A 23,812-nucleotide genomic window follows, 5' to 3' on the forward strand; every position below is an offset into this window, starting at 1 on the left:
CAGCAGCAGCAAGATGCATCTGGTCCAGGACAGCTGTTGGTCCCATAATGTAATTTATCCTATAGATAGGAAGGGACGACTTGGGTAATCACTTCAGGATTGTTCAAAAAGGAAAAAAGGAACCTGCTTAATTACTTTAGAAAGACCGGATATATGGTTCTTAACCATCCGCCCCTTCCCATTCATAGCAGTCAAAAGGAGAGAAAGAAAATCATTGGAAATCATGATCTTATACGTGACTAAAGGAAACAACTATTGGGAGTCTGTGTATCGTTCGCTTGGGGTTTGGGGAGAGAGTGAGTGAGCGTGTTCAGGATGCAGGCATGGATTTGAAGAGCCACAGCTACAAGAAGCAGCAAGCCACACTTTACCCTCGGCTTACATTACATGGCTGGGTGCTCGCTCTGCTGTCAGTCACTAACTAGGATTTATGGAAATATTCTCCTCCCTGCTCACATCACCATCACCTCACTCGCACACACACACACACGGAAAGAGACGGTTCATGTTTGTGAATGTATGCAGATATATGCCTACAACTAACATGTTTACCATTCTCCTTCTACTCCCCTTGAGTTGCATTCAATGTGTCTGCAGGATGAGCTACCTCACCCGCGGCCCCCCCCTCCAGCCCACATTGCTATTACCCCCCCCCCACACACACACACACACACACACAACCCCCCTCCCCCCCACCCCACACACACACACACACACACATGCACACACCCCCTTCCCACCACCCTGCAGTCCCTAAGGGTTCAGGCACCCAAATCAATTGAAAGAAAGAGAAGTATCCTGTGGACCTCCCCCTACATCTGTCGAGGAGAAGTGAGCGAGCATGGTTGGGTGGGGGGGGGGGCAATATCAGTCCATCTGTCACAAACGGCTTCATCTTTGATGTGATGGAAAATATAGCCTGTGCATGCAACCTACTGCCTCTATATCTCCCTATGTGTGCGTATTAGCTAAATGCTGTAATGGGGGCCCCTATAGTCACCACCACCACCACCACCACCACCACTGTCCATTCCTCATATCATCCGCAGTACAGTAGTGCTCTTTCTCCTATTACATCCACCAGCATGCGCTCGCAATCACCTTCCGCAAATGATGCTTTTAAGCAAAATAGCACTCGAAAGGAGAATTATTCCACTCTACGCATGGCCGGCCATTTCCATTTGTTAACACAAATGGGTTGGGAGTGCGCAAAGGAGGAAATTTGCATGTCAAAAGTTTTAATCGTTCTAATGTACAGAATGCTTTAATGAAACGTGGGGCGGAACACAATGCGCCAGGAGGTAAGTGGTGACAAAAGGTGAAATGCAATCTGGAAATAACAGGGAAGAAAAGAGCTCTCCTTTCATATTCAAATCAACGCCTTCCTCTGTGTTCAGAACATGGGTGTGGTCACTTGATTCCACTCGCCTCCTGAGCGGTCGCGGGCGTGTGACGTGTGTGCGTGCGTGCGTCCGTTCGTTCTGTTAAACCACACCGCCTCGCGACCGGTCACTCCTCAGCACCAAGGCAAAAAAATAAAGGGAAAAAAAAGAGAAGTCCCACAATGCAGCTTGCATCGCGTGCAATGCCACACATAGCCTCTGACCGAACAGAACGTGGACTAATACCATGATTTAGTAGGCGAGAAGGACCAAACAAAATGGCCAAACTGTTCACCGAAGACAGAGACAGAGAGAGGGTGAGAGAAAGAGGGAGAGAATAACTATTATTCCCATGTGCCATGATGCATCTCGCTCTGAGTAGCAGGTAGAGCTGCAATCTCAGTCATTCATATTTAATTCCAGTGGAGTTTCCGGCAGGACTAATGTGCTATTGATTTTAAGGCTCCTATTACTGAGACAGGGGAGGGCTGAGTAGGGGTGGGGAGAAGGAAAGGAGAGAGGGAGTGAGAGCAAAAGATTGAAAGAGGTGGATGATGATGGCAGGGGGAAAATATAAAATGGAGGTGACTAGGAAAAAAGTGCATGTTTTAGGAAATATTACTCTTTCTTTCTGCTCCGGCCTAACGTCAACTATGCGGGTGTTCGATATTTTTCCTTTGACTAGTAATGTCTTAGATAACCACCACGCAACATATTCCATAATAAATAGAGCAATAAATTGTGTTCTTTATAATTTATAACAATTCACTATTTCAGCGATTACATAATCCATGAAGCCTAAATCTTCGCTGGAAAGACATTTATAATTCCTTTTCATCATTCCGTGTGAGTTTGCGTCTCACACGTTTCTGGAATTTTCTTATTTTAGTCAGATCATGGAAAAAAGGGGAAGAAACTTGAGTGTGGTTAAAAAACGAGGGGTTTTGAGAGTGCTGTGTGTTCACAGTCCCTCGACAGCAGCGCAGACAGGACAAAATTAAAGATTAATAGCTAACATGGTTGGGAGTAACACATGGTGCCTGTACCGGGCAGGGTGGTCCCAATATAATACAGGACACACACACAAACACACACACATACATAAACACACACACACACACACACACACACACACACACACACACACACACAAACACAGACACACTCTCACACACACACACACACACACACACACATACACAGACACACACACACAAACACACAAATGCTGATTTGAGTTGAGTTGACATTGTGCGAATGTGATGAGTTGAATTTGGAAATGTTGCAATGTTACATTTGCAAATAACAAAACATTTTGGTTTCCAATACAGGACGAAAAATCATCCCACAATACAAAGGCGGTGGCCTCGTCAAACAGCGAGCAAAATGGATGATTCAAGTGATGATGTATGGAGGAGAAGAAAAAAGGATATAATCAATAAGTAAAAAGATGACAAGAGGCGCCTACTCTACAGACCTCCTCCCACCCGCCGCTCCACTCTAATAATAGCCATGAGACAACCCATCCAGACAGAGAGAGAGAGGTAGAGAGATATTAAGATAGACAGAGAGAGAGAGAGAGAGGGAGGGTGACCGTGAATTATAGAGAGAGAGACGGACCCACAGAACAAAAAGAAAATGCACAACAATAACTAAACATAATTAGGCCTGTGGCCATTATCAACAAATGCCCTTAAAAGAAATGAGACTCCTTTCATTTTGGATGTCCTCCTGTAAAAATAAATAAACCCTCCTCCACTGTGTAAATCCAATCGCCGGGAGCTTTCTAAGCCTACTGGAAAGAGTACTAAGCAAAACCTAGGACATGTTCTGCCTACCCATCCCCCAAATACACACTCGTAGTGTCACTCACGCTGCGCGCACAGACGCACATGCTACAACAACAGAAGCCGCCATATTAAATTGTGGCAATTCCTGGCAGAACTAAGAAGGAACTACTTTGATGTAGGAAGCATTTGGTTCACACTAATCTCTTGACAGTAGCCGAAGTATGATGAGCTATTAAACTAGAATAGACCATTTTTTTAAGATAAATATGGTCTCATTCTTGACACCATCCTCGCAGTAGCTTGATCTTTCGTAAAGTTCCTATTTTGCCCTGTTTGTTAAAATAACCTCACAATTACTTTTTGTGTCTGCTGATTGCATCGTTCATGCTGATTGTCCAATTAGCAATACTTAACACGAGGATTCTCTTTTCGCGCTGATGAACGCTTAAGTACGTCGACTAAGCGTGTCGAGGCTCAAAGACGAGGGAGAGTTTTGGGACGTGCCAAGAAAAGGTGAAACTCAACACTCAGAGCGACAACAACAATACAAAATGAAGGGGCGCCCGCAGCAGGGTTTTTTGTTGGGACTCCGGAGGAACCATTGCAACAGGACAGCTAAGCACAAATCTTAAAGACGCCCCTGAAAGAATAAGACAAACAATCAGGACGAAAAATACCACCCCAAAAAACACAGGATTTAAAAAAGCGAAACGCAAAAACTTGATCCTTTCATTTGGCGGGCCACAATGGGTCCTTCAGACGCCCCCCTTTCAGCGCAGGGAGGATTCAGCTGCTCTTCCACCGACCCAGCCTCTAATCAGAGGTCACAATTAAGCCCATTTATTCCCACTAAGTGTGAACTGTAAGTGAGGCTGCAGTCAGTCGATGGGCCCGGGCGGCTTTGTGTCACAAAAGCCGCTTTTATTCGGCAAACAAAGCAGGGAAAAACACAAGCACCTAATGAGTGAATCTCGCACTCTTTCCCTCTGTCCTTTTAGACATGCACACATACACACTCTGAGTAATACACACACATTCTGTGCCCCTCTCTCTCTCTCTGTGTTCCTCTCGATCTCTCTCAATATCTCTCTCGTACCTCTCTTGATCTCCCTCTCTCTCTCTCTCTCTCTCTCGCTCGTCCTCGCTCTCCCCCCCCCCCCCCCCTCCAAACTGGCTCAAAAGCCCTGATGCATCCAGGCGGCGTTGAGTCACTGCTTGACAGGCTGGTGGGGGCGGGGCTAAGAGAGGCTGACTGACAGTGGGGGCTCCATCTCCATCCTCTTATTAACGCTTAACGAGTGCTTTGCTCATGCAATATTCATCTTCGCTAATATCATCCCAAGTTCTGAGCCAATGCGAGCGACTTATGTAAGGCAATTATGTAAAATATCAGACAGGGTCCACATCCAGATACTGACAGCTGCAAACAATGAGAGGAAAACAAAAATAAAGGGAGATATACGGGAAACAAGGTGCAAGTACAAAGACATTGGGAACATTATGAAGAAGTGTACACAGATATGGTTTTAACTGTACCTTTATGTATTTTTTTTATGGTATCATGGTTTTAACGGCTGGCCACTGTTGGCAGGGGGAGGGTGCCAATAATGAAAATAAAAACTCCCGGCATCAGCCCTTTTAGAGTCAGAGAAGCCAGAGGACTTCCCAAGGTCAGCCTGGAGGGGGGAGGAGGGGGGAAGGAAGGAGAGGGTTGCTTTTTTTCTATTCTTCAAGCACTGAGATCAACATTAACTGCGCGGTTATCTCCCTCTCCACACAAGAACCGCCCCATTCTGTGGTCGAGACACTGTCACTTGTGCTCGGGTCTCTCGTTATTGGACAAGAGGCGGCGGCTACTGGACAGACCTGGACAGGCGCACAAGCGCAATACGGCCAAATACAAATCAAACACATGCACTGATTATTATTTATTTTTTTACCACAGAGACACTTTGGCCACCCACCCACCCATGCACGCACGCACGCGACGTCACACCCCCCCCCCCCCCCCAGGTCACCACCCTTTGGGGGTCTGCTGCACCGAAATAGGTCATTTGTCACACATGATGTCCTGGGGCAGCGTATGCATTATAGATGAGACCAAACAGCCTGTCTCAGGGAGCACTCAGCTAAAAAAAAGCTAGAGAAACAGGGAGGAGGGTCTCAGAGGGTGAGGACTCCTCGGCCTAAGAATACTTTGATTAAAAAAAAAAAAATCCCACGAAATCATTGCCAGAATTTACTTTTTTTTTTTTTTTCTCCCTCGGTTTCCGTGTGTCAAAAAACTACGGCTCGCATCTTAGCCATGAACGAACACGGCTGGATTGGACGGACATAAATACGTTCAGACGTTCAGCTAATTTGCTATTCTCCATGTCTGCACCTGACCCTATAGTAAGCCATCTGCCTTGCATAGGATGCAGGAGAGCCAATGAGAGGTGAGGAAGTCCTCCACTCATTCATGGCATTATTCTGCCCAACTGATTTCATGATTTTTTTTTTCCCCCCAACACTTTATTCTCCTTTAACCACTGAGGTGTTAAAACATGATTCAGATGCACCGTTGTCATCATAACACAAACAACTTTCATTAATGGAAAACATGGGGGAAGGAGTGCTGTTCTTACATGTGTCTCAACATAAATCACAGTATGTGTGTCTGTGTGTCTCTATCTCTCTCTCTCTCTCTCTTTTTAAACACATATACATGTACATATATATATTCAAAAAAGAGCAAAGGGACGATAAAGGCACAAAGGGAATGGGCTACGTGGATTGAAAATGAAAGAGAGAGGAAAGAGAGAGGGAAAGAAAGAGAGAGAGAGAGAGAGAGAGAGAGAGAAGGCTGTTGTCTTCCGCTGCACCCATCTGCTCTAGAGTGCAGGTGGAGCCCCATTCACTCCGCTCTGCATGTGTGTGTTAAGAGGGGGGCAGGAAGAAAGGAAGGGCAAAGAGAAAGGAGGGAGTGGAGGGATGATGGGGCAGGGGGTGCGGTGCATGGCGGAGGGGCTGGAGAGTGTAGGATGGAGGGAGGAGGAGGGGGAGGGGGTGGGGGGGGGCTCTTGGTGATCTCTCCTGAAGGGGGGGAAGCGGGGAGGGAGGAGGGAAGGAGGGAGGGAGGGAGGGGGAAGGGGAAGGGGAGTGATGCGAGAGGAGCGCATTGCAATGGCTGCCGTGTAGTACCCTCCTCTTGCACAATTAGCCAATCAGCGGCGCGCTCTGCCAGCCAGAAGGATGCATAAAAGAAGAACATTGCAGTAGAGGCACAGAAGGAGACTGTGAGAGGAGCAGGGAAATACACACAAAAGCAGCCAGAGCAGAGCACCCTCCCCTGGACACACCCTGCCGTGGATCACTGCTTCTCTTTTTTTTTCCTTCTTTACCCCCCCGATCCGTCCACACCACTTGGAGTGAAGGCTCTTCCTGGTCTCCAGACTGAACGAGAAGCTCTACCTCCCTATTTCTACCATACAGAGGACATCTACAACCCCCCCCAGGGCTGAGATCCCTCTGGCGAAGACACTGTATTTTTTTCATTTTTTTCTTTTTGTTTTTCTTTTCCTTTGGACACGGCAACTCCAGCCAGAAACACTAAAAGCCATATCATATTAAGGCCATAGAACCCAATACACACGCAACCTCCAGCCTCAAGACCAGTGCAAAGAAGGACCTATATCTCTTTTATTGTACGTCAAGAATGGTTACTGTACGTATGACTTCATTTCTTATTTTCTATTTGTAGGCAACATATGCTAGGAGTAATTGCACAATATCCTTGGTGGCCAACATACATTGCGGTCCCATTGTTGTTGATGAATATATAATACAGTATAAACACGCATTGTAACATTCACATGTATTGCAAATAATATCACCACTTTAGATCAGTATCAGTATCAATATAAAATGTGGCTTTCATTTCGAAAACGTCTTGAAGGTTGGGGGCTTATGTTTTTGTCCAATGTGTAAACCTGGGCTATTATTTTAAACGGATTAACGATCGATAGCGGCAATTAGTAATCTAATACTGACAGATGCGCCACGCGCGACTGCGCTTCAACCTGCGTCTCGAGGACGAATTCAATCTTAGCCCTGCCATTTTAGATGGCATACATAGTTGGCGGATATGGAATAGTAAATGAAGCGAACTATACGCGTCGCTGTTTTGAAGCGTATACGGCCGCTGAGATTAACGCCACGACGCTCTGCTGAAGGTTAAGGAATTCTGCAGGGTACTACGGGAGAGCTAAAAGGCAGCTGGGCGTTAGGAGGGTTTTAAGGCCGAACGGAATGACAGCGAGGGGGAGGCGAGGGGGAGGGGAGGGGGTGGGGGGGGGGGGGGGCTTCTTTGCCTCGTGCAGTGCAAGGATGCTCGAAAAGGGCTTTCTGAGACAAAACAAGATGCCTCGGAGGCTGAGGGCCATCGAGAAGAGGAAGAGAAAAAGGGTCGAGTCACTTCAGGAGGGGGAGGGGGAGGTTGGGGGGAGAGCGATTACGCACCCATTGGTTTGGATGGAATCAGGCAAGTCAAAATTCCTAAGGGTTCTCGTTGCGATGCAACCAAAGGAAATGGTTGGCTGGGAGTCTGTCGCGCATATAGAGGCTATACGTTTAGGTGCATATAGGCCTATCCGCTGTGAGCACATATAGCCTAGCGCATAGCATGCGTGGCATGGTGTTGAATCGTCCATCCGTGTTGGATGGAAAGGACAACGGGAACGGGTGATAAATTAGCTTTGATCGAAGCCGCCGACGGACGGACGAACTGGGCGTGTCTCGGCTGGTCTCGAGCACACAGAATTAAGCAGGCACGCGCTGGCGATTGGCCTCAAAGCCTTCATCTGAACAAATGCCCCGCGCTTGTTTAGCACTTGACATGCTGGGCCTATTGACGGGCGCCAGATGCCGGCAGGTGGAATGGGCTCTTTTTTTGTAGTGTGCAGCGAAGGCAACCGTGTAAAAATGAGGTGAAGGTGTGTTGGGGGAACATACCTTCCCTGGTAGGCTACATGTGAAATACAGCTTAGATCAAATGCCCGTTTATTTACTAGAAACCGGCAGGACGCGTGCAACTCGTGCTCTGCTGTTTGTAGGCACTGGGTTGCCTCATGCACGTAAAAAAAAAGAAAGAAAGTAAAATCCAGAAATGTGAATGACCTATAGCCCACCTCAGAGGGATATGGAGAGAAAAGTAAAATAGCATAAAATAAGAGAATTGCGGTGTAAATAATAAAACCTATATGCCTACGCATTGAAAATGTGACTATACCGAATGGCATTGTTGGTGGTGTTAAGTTTAAATAAAACATCAACATTTGACAATAAAATGCACACACGTAGGCCTACAATAATATTTTCATTTTATGAAGTGAATCGAATGGAAGTCTGTCGAGCAGGCCCATAGTAAAAGACATTTGCTCAGCCCCCCTTCCACATGGTCTGCAGTCCTTGGTGAGCATGCCTATACCGCAGTGCCAAGCAAATAAAACCGTTGAGTCAGATAACCTTTCCGAGTCACTTACACAATTCAAGGACAACGGTAGAGCCGATCCATGTCAACTGAACGATATATCCTCCGTTTATAGGAATTGCGTGGTTAATGTTGGCCTGTGGTAGCACTATTTTTTTTTACAGTAGGCTATATAGATGGCCTATAGTTTACCTGCAGTGAAACGACAAAGACGTGTTTAGACTGAAAGCCATGAAGCAAATTAAGCCCAAAGCTGTGTGTAGTTATGTAAGCACTCATTTGCAGGGCCTCTCGTTGTCTACACACAGCCGTCCATTTCCACCAGTAAAAGGGCAAAAGGGAGAAATAAATAATCGTATCATCTGATTTGAAAGAATATAGTGGGATTGGAAAGAAAAACAGAAAATGGCTATTTGAAAACGTGGCCCCTTTATCGAAATGTTGACTTTATCGAGTGAGGCGAGCAGCGCTGGCGACTGTAACGCTCATTGTCCCCGGAGCGTCCTGCACCCCCCCCGGCCGCCGCGACACAAAGCGCCACTGTTTACATTAATATTCATAGTGCTGCCATAGTCTCGGCGCTAGAGAAGAGGAGGAACGGGTGGCTCTTTTGTTTGCTTGTTTCAATACGTTTATTCAGCGGAAAGGGAAAGGCGCTCCGTGTCGTAGGGGAGAAAGCAGAACGACTCGCTTTTTTAAAAAGTAACACACAAAACAATTGATGCTATTTGGGGGCGGATTGATTTACATCAATCTACCGAAAAACCCGAAAATAGACCTAAACTGTCGTTTGTTGACAGAAAAGTTTTTTAAGATGCAAGAAGAATGAAAAGACTCGATGGGCTTAACAAAATCAATGGCTCTCTGGCCTCACACGGAATCGTCCGAAGGCCACTCCCTTTTCAGCACGCTGGGTAGCGCCCCGAGTACAACCACTCCTAGTGGCACTCGATGTGTGGCGATGTCTGAGCATTTAAATATATGTTTGGTGGTAAATATTGTACACACGAATAACGTATTTCATGTAAAGTAGAAGAGAGAAATCGCTGGCAAAAGCTGGCAGTGGTGATTCCTGTGTCTGTGTTGCTTGACATATGCCATTGTCATCCCTTAAACTGCAGTGTGGCTAATGCCCTTTGTTTGGGATAATCCTGTAATCTGGTTTATTTAGAAGGCTCATTTACACTCCACACCAGTATTCAGCCCGAAACAATGCCCTATATGAAGACAGTGTTGTCTGATTAATAAAATATATTTATGTTTTACGTCACAAATGGTAAAATGCAATCATGGAAGAAATCAGTGTGTAAAGTGCCAGTTGATACATTTATTACACATGTACGTGTAATATTTGGGTTAGAATACAATCTAAGAGGATAATCAAACCCTATATTAAACTGTTATACAGTGTATAGCATAAATGTAGCATCAATTCTATCAACACTATTATTTTGGCTATTATTATTATTTTTCTCGAAACAGAAACAGACGACAAGAATGACACCAAAAACATTAGCATTTAGCCATGCCATTTCTTCAGTGTTTTCTAATTGAAAGCACACAGTGTGTAGGTGGTATGTGTGGTTGGCAGGGAAGGCAGGACTCTTGTTTGCGTGCAAGTCTGGGCCCATGTGTAGGCGATGCTGAGGCAGTACATAAAAAATGGAGGGCGTTCTTATACAGACCCCAACACAGGACATTTTAGCCTGGCCTGATCACTCATTAAGTAATGACGATTTTATGGCTATTGGCATTTTATATCATAAAAAAGAATGCTTAGATGGCCCTTGCAATTTTGTGATTATATGATTATACAATTACATAATTTCACAATATAGGTTTAATAAACACCTTTTTACAAAGGAAATTTATGTAACAATTTGAAACACCCTAATTATTGAAAAAGTGCCCCTTTTATATTATTCCTTAACATCTATACAGGAACTATCCATTTAACTACATTAGCTGCTTCCCTGCTGATATTTCAGTTGGAAAGTCAAGTTTGTCCTGAAAAGGATTTTCCTCCATGATAAGTTTGCCATATTTGGGACAGACTCATAAATACACATACACATTCTGTTTTTATCTCAGAAATCAGATCACGGTACAACATATTGGCCTCCTTACAAAGAATATAGCACACTTTTGTCCAAATTTTCAAAATTGTCAAAGTTACTTGACAATACAACACATTATAAATAATGTAAATAATCCAGTAGCATTGTTGTGCATTAATCATATTTACATGAAACATAGCTATTCTAGATTGCCTTGCCTTTGAGCTTGGATGTTATTTTTAGACTGCTATAAATCTCTGTGGCTCTGTGTGTATATCTCTTTGTCTTCTCTCTCTTTCTCTCTCTCTCTCTGTCTCTCTCTCCCTCTCTCTGTATCTCCCATCCCTCCCCCTAGCTCCAGTAACTATCAGATGTTTCCACATGTCAATATGACTTAAAGATATTGCATGCAAACCCATATACCCTTTATACACCACAAGAGAAAGCATTGCCTTGCATTTATATTTTCCTAGATGGATGTTACACACACACACACACACACACACACACACACACACACACACACACACACACACACACACACACACACACACACACACACACAATGTCATTAGAAACAATGGCATCTTTGAGTGGCTGTTACCTGGGCAACCTGGATAGAGCCAAGGCTCAAAGCAAGAAAGCAAGGAGAGAATAGGGGAAAAATCAGAGCAATGCTAAATTGTACCGCATGATAAAAGTGCAGAAACAAAACTGAAAAACGATAAACATACCTCCGCTAAAATGATCAACTGGATTTCGATTATCAAGACTAGAACTAGGCCACACCCTGATATATTTTTCTAACTTGAGTCTTCAAAGTGTGCTGGAACATTTCTAGGTTTGAACAAAAATAAATACTTGAGAGTAGAATACTATTGACAATTTATGGTATTATTCACATATACAGAGGCTTCTGAACTTACCCGAAGCACATATTGGTCAGTTGTTCCTTTGCATTCATAACTGAAACATAGAGCTATTTTTAACAATAAATCATTGTTTTTGTAAAATAAGGGTTAGGGTTAGTTTCGATGTAAGTCAAGAGACAAGATAATTTTAAATTAGCTACCATTTGGTCAAAGAAGATTAAGTTGATACATATCTCCTACTACTGAGCTCTGTTATGTTGTCTGTATTATAAACATGTTTACCATAAATGTAGGTTATCAGTGATAAGAGCGACTAGGGAGAATTAGTCGTTTTTTGACCAACACTGAGGTTTCTTAAAAGATGCAAAGAAAAACTGTTTCCTGAAAAATAAAAAGCAAACCAAAGAAAATACAAGGGCGACAAAACACACTACTGTGGCGCACTAGTATATAGTGCACAGACCAAAAACCCCACAACAGGACCCTCTGAAAGAACTCTGAGCCAATCAGAAGATTGGGGCTAGACGACAAATGTCACCGTCTCTTTTGTCTGTTAACTCAGCCAGCGAGTACCCTCCCCCCATCCCCATCATCTAACTGTCCAATGACGTAATGGTGTTTGACCCTGGAAGAGCAGTTGGGGGAGGGGAGTAGTAAGGAAGGCAAAGGACTGTGACATCTGCAGCACCAGAGGCAGGCGGCAAGGAAGGAGGGAAGAAAGAAAGCTGGGGTGGGGTGGGGTGGGGTGGGGTGGTGGGTGGGGAGAGTGGGAGTGGGCTGTGTAAATAGCAAATCAGATTTTTATATATCCGGCTCTCTGTTAGCCACACTTAACCCGTCACTCAAAAGGCTGTGGCCAAATGCTACTGCTGAGTGTGATTTAAATGTTGGCACCGATACATCCAGTTTATCGGTCTCATGTGCATTAATGCAGCAAAATGACAACCACGGCACTATTGATGTACAGAAACCTTTCCCTCAATGTTTCCCGTGTGAGCTGGAAACTAATGGCCCGCTCTCCATCAGCAGATAATCAGCACCATGGAAACCCAGGTGTCCAACGGTCCGAGCGGAACTAGCCTACCCAATGGTCCAGTCATCAGCACCAACGGCGCCACGGATGACAGCAAAACCAACCTGATCGTCAACTACCTGCCCCAGAACATGACCCAGGAGGAGTTCAAGAGTCTGTTTGGCAGCATCGGTGAAATCGAGTCCTGCAAGCTAGTCAGAGACAAGATAACAGGTGCCGATCACTTGAGCATTTCAACAACTCATGGTATGTTTGAGTGCAATAGCTTGGAGGGTTTGGAGAATCGCTCATATTGACATGTTACAAATCATTTTGTCGTTTTCAGGACAGAGTTTGGGCTACGGATTCGTAAACTACGTGGACCCCAACGACGCGGACAAGGCCATAAACACATTAAATGGTCTAAAACTGCAGACCAAAACAATAAAGGTAAGTGCTTCCCTCTACATGCTTTTTATTCACCCTATTAAAACGCCTCATTCGATCGGAGTGGAAAGTACGGTGTTGTGGGTGTGTGTGCGGAGAGGCCATGACCGTGACAGACGTGAGGGAGGGAGGCAAGGAGGGAGGGAGGGAGGGAGGGAGGAGCAGGAGTCAGAGGGGAGTGGTGGGCAAGAACAAAGGAAGAGAGAGGCGAGCGAAAGATTGAAGGAGAGGGAGAGCGTTGAGGTCAGAAAGCAAGAGGGCAGGCGGCACGCAGAGATGATTGTGATGGAAATGTAATTAGAAAGGCCGACGGTGGGGCATGGCGGGTCAGTCCAGGTTACCCCATCTGCCACCAATCTGAGCTAATTAGGGGGTCCTTTTGTCCACCCAAAATGTGATGTGGAGAAGAATGGGAGAAGGGGGATGCAGAATCTTCGACATAAGTCCCACTCCCACCACCTGATCAGAGCATCAACGATTGAGAAGCAGGAGCAGGATGGAGGGATTGGATGTCTGATAAATATAGCCGACCGGGAAATCGAGCCCCAGCTGTACAAAGTGAACCTATTGACTTCTGGCTAATCACACACACAAGCGCTCCACGAGATGGGAATACAGGAATAGATGATTTTCTTTAAAAGGGAACATATAGTACATATAGGCATCATAGTAATGATGGCTAATATCATTCTGGCGTAACAATTCAAATAAAAACACAAACAAATATGTATACCCATCCAGAAAAATTATATTTTCAAGTATTGAGATCTTTGTAAGGCTATTGGTAACTTCAGCGTCAGCGTACTATCAGTAAAGATGGCGATTGAGTAACATTACTTGTTTGATGTTATGATTTATTAAACAAAGATCATATGCACTGATCATCAACCTAACAGGGCTTACAGGGGAAAAAAAGGATCTACAAATAATATGATAGACTTGCGCTCAATGACAAAGCAAATATCAGACTCCCCATCAAAAGGCATCGAGTGGGGGGTTGTAGGAGAAAGTATGGGGGGGGGGGGGCATGGGGAGCAGAATGTCAATGACAGGATTAGAGCCATATGGGCTGCAGGCACCATCTGTACTGTGGAAGCGACAGGGAGAGGGTTAATTATAGGGCAGTCTTCTGCTCCCCAAATGCAGCAACTCCCCCCTGATCCTGCACACACAGAGCACCCTAATCAGTCCACCACACATCCCCTCTCTCTGATGCACAGCCTGTCTATCTGCGCCACGCAGGCTGCTGCTGAGCCCTGACAGACACAGGCACCGCAGCTGGGTGCATTGAGGAGTAATACAGAAGAAAACAACTCCAATAAATGTCAAATGTGTCACAGCGGAAGAAGGCTGTTTAAACACATAATGCAATATCAGTATATATATATATATATATATATATATAATATTACTATCTATCTATAGTAATACTATCTCTATTATATGCTATACCATATAATACAATAGATTAAATGTACTATATATATAATATTACTATCTATCTATAGTAATACTATCTCTATTATATGCTATACCATATAATACAATAGATTATATATACTATATATATATATATAATATTACTATCTTACTATAGTAATACTACCGCTATTATATGCTATACGATATACTACAATAGATATACTTTTAGGGTCTGAGCAATTGACTAATTCTATTTCAAATCAAACACCCTAATCACAAAAGATTTACTTCCATATTTAAAGTGATTGGTATCGGTACACAATTAAACTATAAGTAGTCCATAGTGTGTGTGTGTATATACGGGTGTATTTATACGGGGAGCAGGAGAATGGTGCACACATCGTGTGATCAATGTAGGCTGTTTGCTGGTTGCCAGTGGAGCCGCTCTCCCCGAGAGGATAGAGACAAAGGAAAACGGCAGGGAGAGGGAGGCGCCGACCGGCCTATCTCAGGCAACATTCACACCCTCGCACCGTGTTCACACACAACACAACACAAACACCCGCACAATACACCAACTCACATTATCTCTCACCGACACACACCTTCTGGCGCTCTTACACACACACACACACCGACGCGTATAAATGTACAACTTTAGCTATCAGTCACTATCACACCGTTCCCCACAGGGATGCCCGATGTGGACGACAAAGGGACCAAAAGACAAAGAAATGGCTAGGCATTGAAAGACAAGCTCCTATCCAGTGGTCAATGTCTGATGGTTTATAGCTGAGAGTAGTTCCTATAAGATATACATAATGCTGTCAGTACAGATAGTTGGAGACAGAGCAGTATTTTTAATGAAGACGAGGGGGGTAAAAGGTAAAAGGGAGAAATTGTTTTTGATCCAAATAAAAACACATACACTGTATGAAGCAAATCGTGATTCTTGGGGTGTTTAGCTCCGTGTTTCACCTTTCTTACTCCGATGGTTCATCCGTCGTAGGTTTCATATGCCCGGCCGAGCTCAGCTTCCATCCGCGACGCCAACCTCTATGTCAGTGGCCTCCCAAAGACCATGAGCCAGAAGGACATGGAACAGCTCTTCTCCCAGTACGGACGCATCATCACATCCCGCATTCTCGTGGACCAAGTCACAGGTACAGACTTACTTCATGACCTCCCTGTTCCCTGGTCTAGCCTAGGGGTCTTCATCCCTGTCTTGAAGTCATAAAGGGGACATATTCTACCACCGGGTGTGAGTGTGATTAGCCACTACAAGCCGTTTTGAAAATGTGCCAGGTGGGCACAGGTGGGCGTGTCCACCTAGATGTGTGCTGGATACATCAGTCCACCAGCCTACCCAGTGGACTGTAGCAAACGCTGCTCATCTACCCGTCATACATCTAGGTGGACACGTCCACCTGTGATGTCAGAAGCGGCACATTTTCCAAATGGCTTGTAACGGCTAATCACACTCACACCTGGTGGTATAATGTGTCCCCTTTAATTAGCAACTATGGTTAAAGCACGGGGCCCTGGTTGGCCGCTGTGGCACAGGCAGAGCCCCCTCACCCCACAGGGACTAACGCGGCTTGTTCTTCATAACCTGGAGCAGGCATATCGCGGGGAGTAGGTTTCATCCGGTTCGACAAACGGAACGAGGCGGAGGAGGCCATCAAGGGGCTGAACGGGCAGAAACCCCTGGGTGCGGCGGAGCCCATCACCGTCAAGTTCGCCAACAACCCCAGTCAGAAGACGGGCCAGGCCCTGCTGACCCAGCTGTACCAGACGGCCGCGCGCCGTTACACGGGCCCCCTCCACCACCAGACCCAGCGATTCAGGTACTGAACCCCTTGCCCGGGCCACCTTTCAGATACATTGCCTCGACGCCCATTGCTACTAATACACAACACTGTGGGGGGAAAACCCTATGATTGCACTTTGAGGATAAATCACGGTAACCGTTGGATACGTTTAAGACAAAATCGCCATCCAACCGATTCCCCGTGGCGTCATGTAACACGGGACATTATTTGAATGTTTTTGGTAATATATATCTCGAGCGAATAAGGAGTTTTTTTTAAATTAACACAACCAAATGACTGAAGTATTAAATATACAGTATGACGTTTTTCAATGTAGAGGGAGGTTAATGGTGCTCATCCTGTTTCCCTCTTACTCTTTCTCTCCGACTTTCTTTGAAACTGCAGCATCATCCCTCCATTTGGAAAGGGACCAGATCCAAATAACAGCACAAAACCAATGTAAGAGACCAGATTTTGGCACAATAACAATAAAAGGACGACAAATCTTGGTTTTAAATAACATCATGTTGACCTCTTTCAAATCAAATTAAAGCTAACTGGTGTATTACTTTTTAAAGTGTAGGCATTTTGTGGAATTAGCGCAGTCAGGATTTTGTACATTCTGACCGTGCTCAGATTGAAAACTAGAGGATTTACAACTCAACATAACAAAATGACATCTCATCAGTTTGAAGCACATCACTTCAGATAGATCTGCCTCAGAGAATTAGCTGGCATTGAGAAAGTGGAGCGATCCAAAGACCACATTCAAAACAATATCAGCGTAAAGACAATTCCAATGAAGTGAAGATTTTAAATGAACCCTGAAAGATGAATATCACCCAGATGCATACTAAAATGCGGTTACTGCCGTTGCCACGCCATCAGTTTGATGCTGGGTTGCTTTGGACGGCATTATGCATTAAATACTGCAATGTAAAGGGTGCCCTCTAGAGCTTGGTGAGGGAACTGCATGTGAAGTGAAAGTCCCCCGTCCTTGCGGAGCACACCACTAACTTCTCCATCCCCTTCATTCTCCTTTTTTGCATTGCAGACTCGACAATTTACTAAACGCCAGCTACGGAGTCAAGAGGTAAATGCCAAAGGTTTACGATCAGAAGCATCCACATAGAAAAAAATACATTAAAAAAATAGAATCAAGCCTCAAACAAAGTTCCTGGAAGACCACCTGCTGACCTCCTTTTAAAAATGCAAGACAATAGACCCTCATTTCCTATCCACTCTGGGCGGTGCCTATGTGAGGCTACGATAGCTCAGCAGAGTAGCGTCTCAGACAGGCACCTGACTGCAGGGTATTCTGGCATGGCTTGGTTGAAACCCTTTTGTTCCTTTTTTTTGTTTTGATGAATGGAACTGATTTTTTTCCTGTATTTGTTTCTGAACTAACATTGTCAGTTTCAGTTGCTTTAATGTCCCTTTTTTCCACCAGCATGGATACATACCAGATTCCGTTTGCGTCTCCTCTGTTTGCTCCGGTTTTTTCCGTATATGATTTGATTCTGATTTGCTTTTCATCCCTCTCTAGGTTTCTGTGTTTTGTTCGATATTGTGGTTTCCGTCCGACATAGTGATTTGTTACGTGTCTTGATTTTTACAGAGGCTTTTGGTCAGCAGAGACATTGACTAAAAAAATATGCAGTTTGTGTGGGATGTCCATGTGCCCAGTGCACGCAGTGTTATTTTACATGCAAGCAGATAGTTTGCAGCCACTGCGGTGCCCACACACACACATATATTTATCTACTTAACACAGCCGAGGGGGCTGGAGACGGGGGGTCCCCTGACTCCATACACGACTACAAAGCCTTTATCGTGTATCCCAGCTACAACACTCCATAAGAGACAGTATAGAGCACCGGATGCTGTGTGGAACTTCAGAATGACACCCATGGTAGTTCTCCTTCTCTCCTTCCCAGATTCTCCCCCATCACCATCGACAGCATGACCAGCCTGGCGGGGGTCAACCTCACGGGCCCCACCGGCGCCGGCTGGTGCATCTTCGTGTACAACCTATCCCCGGAGGCGGACGAGAGCGTGCTGTGGCAGCTCTTTGGGCCCTTCGGTGCCGTCACTAACGTCAAGGTCATCCGTGACTTCACCACCAACAAGTGTAAGGGCTTCGGCTTTGTCACTATGACCAATTACGACGAGGCGGCCATGGCCATCGCTAGCTTGAACGGCTACCGCCTGGGCGACCGCGTGCTGCAGGTGTCTTTCAAGACCAGCAAGCAGCACAAGGCCTGAGACAGATGGGTTGCCACCACCACCACCAACATCATCATCTCCTCCATTCTGCTTAGAGTACTTCAGCTAGCTCACTGCTACATGGGCCTCGACTGGGTCTCTCTCTCTCTCTCTCTCTATCTATCTCTCTCTCTCTGACACACATTCATAATAGCCCTTCAAATTCCGACATGCTCTAGCAACACACACACACACACACACACACACACAAACGAGTACAGATACACCAGGCAATGAGACATATCTCAAATCAAAGATACAGAAGTCAGAGTTTCAAAACACACTCAATAGTGGAGTTGTTCCTTTTTTTTTTCTTTCTACACAACATGCTAGCCTTTCCCCATATTTGCCTGGATTGAATTAGTAGGCATGAGTGGTCTTTATAGGGGGTGTATGAGAGGAATATATAAAGGAGACAGTCTAAAGAATGTGACAGAGAATGTGTGCGGAGTGCTTTGATTGAATTCAGGCAAATAATGAAATAACTGCTGAACAAAACGATCAAAATTCTAAATGAACGATTATGTGCAATTTACCCAAACTCTTACCCCCACCATCTCTCCTGTCATCTTGCTGGAGAGGATGTTGTCACTTTTTTACACTTGGGCATTTTGAATCAGCGATTCTTTTTAGATCAAAGTAAAATAAATTTAAAAAACAGTGTTCTCTTATATACGTATATTAAAATATAACTATATATTCAATATTTAAGGTGGTTATAATAGCCGAGTATGTAAGCATTTTCTAGAATCTTTGACTGCTGTTTCCAGAGTCTGCATTAGGTGGTGCCTAGTGTATAGACAGTTTCTCTACCATATGAGAGCTTTTGCTCAGACCCAATACTGAGGTTAACAAATGGATACTGGTCACTGAAATGATTAGCCTGATTAGCCATTAGAATGCTCTTCCCTTCAAAAATCTCCCAACTACAACAGTTCACTAATCACACAATTTATCACACATCTAAACAGATTGACAAGGATTTGCAAATATTTGCCCGTCAAAGCAATGTTATCTATTCACATATTGAATTCAAACACAAGCAGAATCTGCATTGTGCCAGATGATAATGATCATTTGTTTTTATAATTACAATAAGCAAGGCAGGGAAAACCTCTTCCACCACAGGACAATTTAAAGACAAATACCGGTTTTCCACTTTTTGAATACTTTTTTTCCCATGTATAGTACCAAAACACCGACATTTGTAAAGACATTACGACATGAAAATAACATAAATATACGTCAACAGAATATGTAAAGATTTCCCGATGAAACAGGCATCTGATCATTTGTATAAAACAAAAATGAAATGGGTGGATTCCAATTTGCCGAAAGAAATATGCAAAACTCAAGAACACCGGTATTTGTCTTTAAACTGATGCTCAAAAACAATCTTTTTCTCGTAGACGAGGCAATAGTTTTATATATCTATACGTGGAATAAGAAAACCTCTCTTAAAACTAAAATGCATACAGCAAAACAAAAATCCCTGCTGTTCTAACACCCTGGATCTGAACAATGACCACCTGACAATAATCGTATTAGCACTAGGGAGCCCTAGAGAAAACAGCTTGTTGCCAGCTCCTCAGGCTTCTCCAAACCGTTTTGGTTTTTAACCCTTCAAAAGCTTCTCCGGTTAAAATTCTTGCTCTGTAATAAATTGGATGGACAAAGACAAATCAGGCCCAGAATTTTAAAAAGTGTCGTAAAATATGCTTGTGTTCATGCACTACCACCAATATAGTATATCTTAATGTATCTGCCCCCACCCCCGCCCCCCTGAATCCAACAGCATGGAAATTATCTATGGTGGTATCACTGATGGAACATTATGCCAACTACAACCTGTCATGCTGAACTATGTGTTAAGAAACCTAATTTAGGATTTACCATGGGAAGAGGTATTGTCTTCAAATACCAAGTTGTCTGCACATGAGAATAGAAATAAGGTCAACTATATTCAAGACATTTTTGCTTTTCTAAATGACGCTGTGTTAGCCAAAGAGGATGACGATCTCTTTGAAAGGATTACATTAGAGATAAATCTATTTTTATACATACAAAAGAACAAGACCTTGTGCTGAATTTTTACAGATTCTTAAGCTTGGAAAAATTGGGGCGATCGCATGGCTTTTATTTAAACCCTCGGATCTTTGCAGAACGATGGGGTAAAAGGCATGCGGTGTACGGGTGGGAGTTAGGGAAGGGGCAAAGGAAGTTGTATCGCAAACTTAACTGTTCAACCATATCAAAACAATTGGAACTTAGCAACGAAAAACAAAGTTGATGTATACAAGTTAAACAGTTAGGGTTAAAACCTAATAGATGTTTCTACATCTTTACTTTACAGTGTGCATTCACACTCAATTCTCTCATCTCTAGGTTGTGTACAGTGTTGCTACAATGATGGTGACAGTGAGCTAAAAGTGCTCTGACTTGAGAATCCCAGACTAAGCTGCAGTGAGACAGTTTCATTGCCCAGATGGAAAAAAATATAATGGCAGCTTGCAAAATGAAAGGTTAAAAAGGCAGATTCATAATAAACATTGATTAACATTCATCGCAATTGGGTAAATTCAATTTCCGCCAAAGAATTACATAGCAAGCCGGTACCAAGGCCAAAATTAAGACTTACTATACTATCCTGATTGCAATCGTTCCACTAAACGTAACTCTCTATTGAATATGGACCCTCTATAACTTATGTTAATATTTTTGAGCATCACAGTTGTGCATATACCAAAACTAATGTCGATCAAATAAAATATAAAGTAGCAACAAACCCCATTTGCACGTTTCATATAGGCTTCAAGACAAATAAAAAGTCATATCAAAAATAATTGTGTGATGAATCAGATCACCTCCCAACAAAACAAACATTTAATAAGTGTACAAGTGTGTACAACCCCCCCAATACTGATAGTGTGTGCTTTTAATTTTTTTTATTAATTCTTAAACTGGAAATATTACAACATGATGGAAATGTACCATGGACTTTTTTCTAAATTATTATTATTATTCATACCATTTCATTCCCTATTATATCCAAATGATTATTGGTGGTGTGAGCAGTGCTAATCACATGAAAGGACTAATAGTAGCTATTTTAAGTTCAGGCCATGCAAGAGAATAGGTAGCACAGGGGAGGTGAGCATTTGGCCAGGCCTTGAAATGGAAACAGACAAGAGGCAATGTTAACTAGAGCTGTTGACCTAGCCATGTCCAGTCTACTATGGTCAAACAAGAAACAAATCAGTGCAAGACAGAGCCGTCACACACAGTCCAAACAGACCCTCATCACTAACATTATATAAAACAGTAGAAAGCCAGGATAATGGCAGGAGACCACCCAACGACACCGCTTGAACAGCAACAATAATCATTTAAACAAAAAAGACAAAAAAAACAACCTTTCCTATGGAACAGTAAGTGCAATGTGCTTTGTTTTTATATTGACTGAGAACAAATGATATATATTTTTTAAAAAACAAATTAAACGTCACACTGAAGTGGTTTGCAGAAGAGCAAAAACGATCAAATATACAAGAAGAAGAAAAAAGCCAGATTATTAAGGGCATCTAACAAGTAATGAAAGCTTTGATCTAATCGATTCATTTTTTAATGTCCATAATCCCCTTCCTATGCCCCGATTTGTTGCTCAGGCCAGGCAAGCTAATAGAAACTGCATATTTGGCTGACCTTACGAAGCAATTATAAAAGACCTTGAAAGGAATACTGTCTAATATATCATTCGTTTTAGCCCGTGTCAGTTTCAAATATCATTTTTTTTCCTGTGATTTATCGATTTACTTTACATATCAAGACTCACTTGTTAAATTAGCATTTTTGTGTTGTTGATGTTACCATAGAGGAGACACATTGGTCAAAGATTTTGTTTGGTTGCTTTGGTTGGGTACAATTTGTTATTTTTTATACCATTATTTAATTAGTTGCAGTTCTTAAAGTGTATGCAGATTTTAGACTTAGTTAGATTTTTTTTTATTTCAATCAAACTGTGTTTAATTGTGTTTGTAAAAGTCTGTGGTAGCTTTTGTTGCAACATAAAATAATTTAAACAGAAAAAATTCAAGATAGCGCCAACAAACTTGTATTATTTGGGCGACTTTAAGCTTGTAGTTTTAACTTATTGTTAACTTAAAAACTATTTATTATGATTATTATTATTGCCTCGTATAAAGTATGTTTTGTGTATATTTATTGTTTATTTCATTATATTTGCAAGTTTAAAAGATTTTAAGTTTGCCAAAATTGTGGTTACACCATTTCGTTTCTTAAAAAGGGGGACAACTAGATAAAAAAAAACGCTTTAGAAGTACGATTTGGAAATGTTCTCCATAGTCAAAGAATGCACTGCTATATTAAACTAATTGAAGTGTATAAACATACATGCTGTGTGCTAGATGTTAAGCCTTTACTGCCTGTGTTCTGTTTGTCTTGTTCAATGAAAATCTTTTGATTATTTAATCTAATCACAGTCTTGTTTTTTCCAATCACTCAAATAACCTGATTGTTATCCGAAGGGCCATAAGGAGGGACTCAAAGGGCGTGGCTGGAGCCTATGCAGGCCTCCAGTTACAAGCCAGAAACATATGTAATGTCCAACGCTCGATGACCTCTCAAGAAGCCTTCCTGTCTATGCTGTTTGGTTTATATTTATACAGTGAAAGTAGGGCTGCCTTTCCCCAAAGACTACGGCATAGATCCGAGATCCTCTTTGCGATCGATGGAATAAATGGAAACAAGAGATAGTGTTTCATATGAGGCTAAATGCATTGGGAATACCAGCTGGGAGCTGAGCTCACAGCTCCAATTTCAGACCATGAGGCAGCAGCAGGAAAGTTTTTTGGGAGTGCCGGCGTTAGGGTGGGTATGTCAGGGGGGGTTGAGTGGTCCTTTGTTTCTCAACCAACTGTATTTTGTGTCTATTTATTTAGAAGAGGGGACACAGTAACATAGTGATGTTTTCTTACATTTTCCTGCAATGGTAGAACAAATCAAAAAGGTTCAAAAATGATCAAAACCGATCTGCTGACACCAACGTCAGTGGAAGAACAAAAAATCTCATACTTCCAAACATGACCAAAACAAACGATGACAAAATTTACGAAAGAAAAAAAATAAACCTGTCAGTTTAGTCTAGGATATTTATTACTGGGATTTCAGCTGAAGACGCTTGAAGACTTTTTCATGGAATTGTTTAATTATTTGTACTTTACATGCCAGAAAAAAATAAAAGTTACAAATCTGAGTGACTGTTTTC

At 43.2% G+C, this 23,812-nt stretch overlaps 1 protein-coding gene across 1 annotated transcript; it reads left to right on the forward strand.

The window, feature by feature from the left end:
* Positions 1 to 7,540: 7,540 nt before the first annotated feature.
* elavl3 (ELAV like neuron-specific RNA binding protein 3) lies at positions 7,541 to 18,528 on the forward strand (the record flags this gene model as incomplete). Its single annotated transcript, XM_084488482.1, has 8 exons — positions 7,541 to 7,648; positions 12,601 to 12,817; positions 12,930 to 13,033; positions 15,462 to 15,615; positions 16,071 to 16,299; positions 16,669 to 16,722; positions 17,318 to 17,356; positions 18,201 to 18,528. The coding sequence occupies 8 exons, from the start codon at positions 7,541 to 7,543 to the stop codon at positions 18,526 to 18,528; spliced, it is 1,233 nt and encodes a 410-aa protein (XP_084344608.1).
* Between the last annotated feature and the right edge of the window lie 5,284 nt (positions 18,529 to 23,812).

The sequence above is a fragment of the Micromesistius poutassou genome (genome assembly GCF_964030765.1).
Source record: "Micromesistius poutassou genome assembly, chromosome: 1".
NCBI classification, from domain to species: Eukaryota; Metazoa; Chordata; class Actinopteri; order Gadiformes; family Gadidae; genus Micromesistius; species Micromesistius poutassou.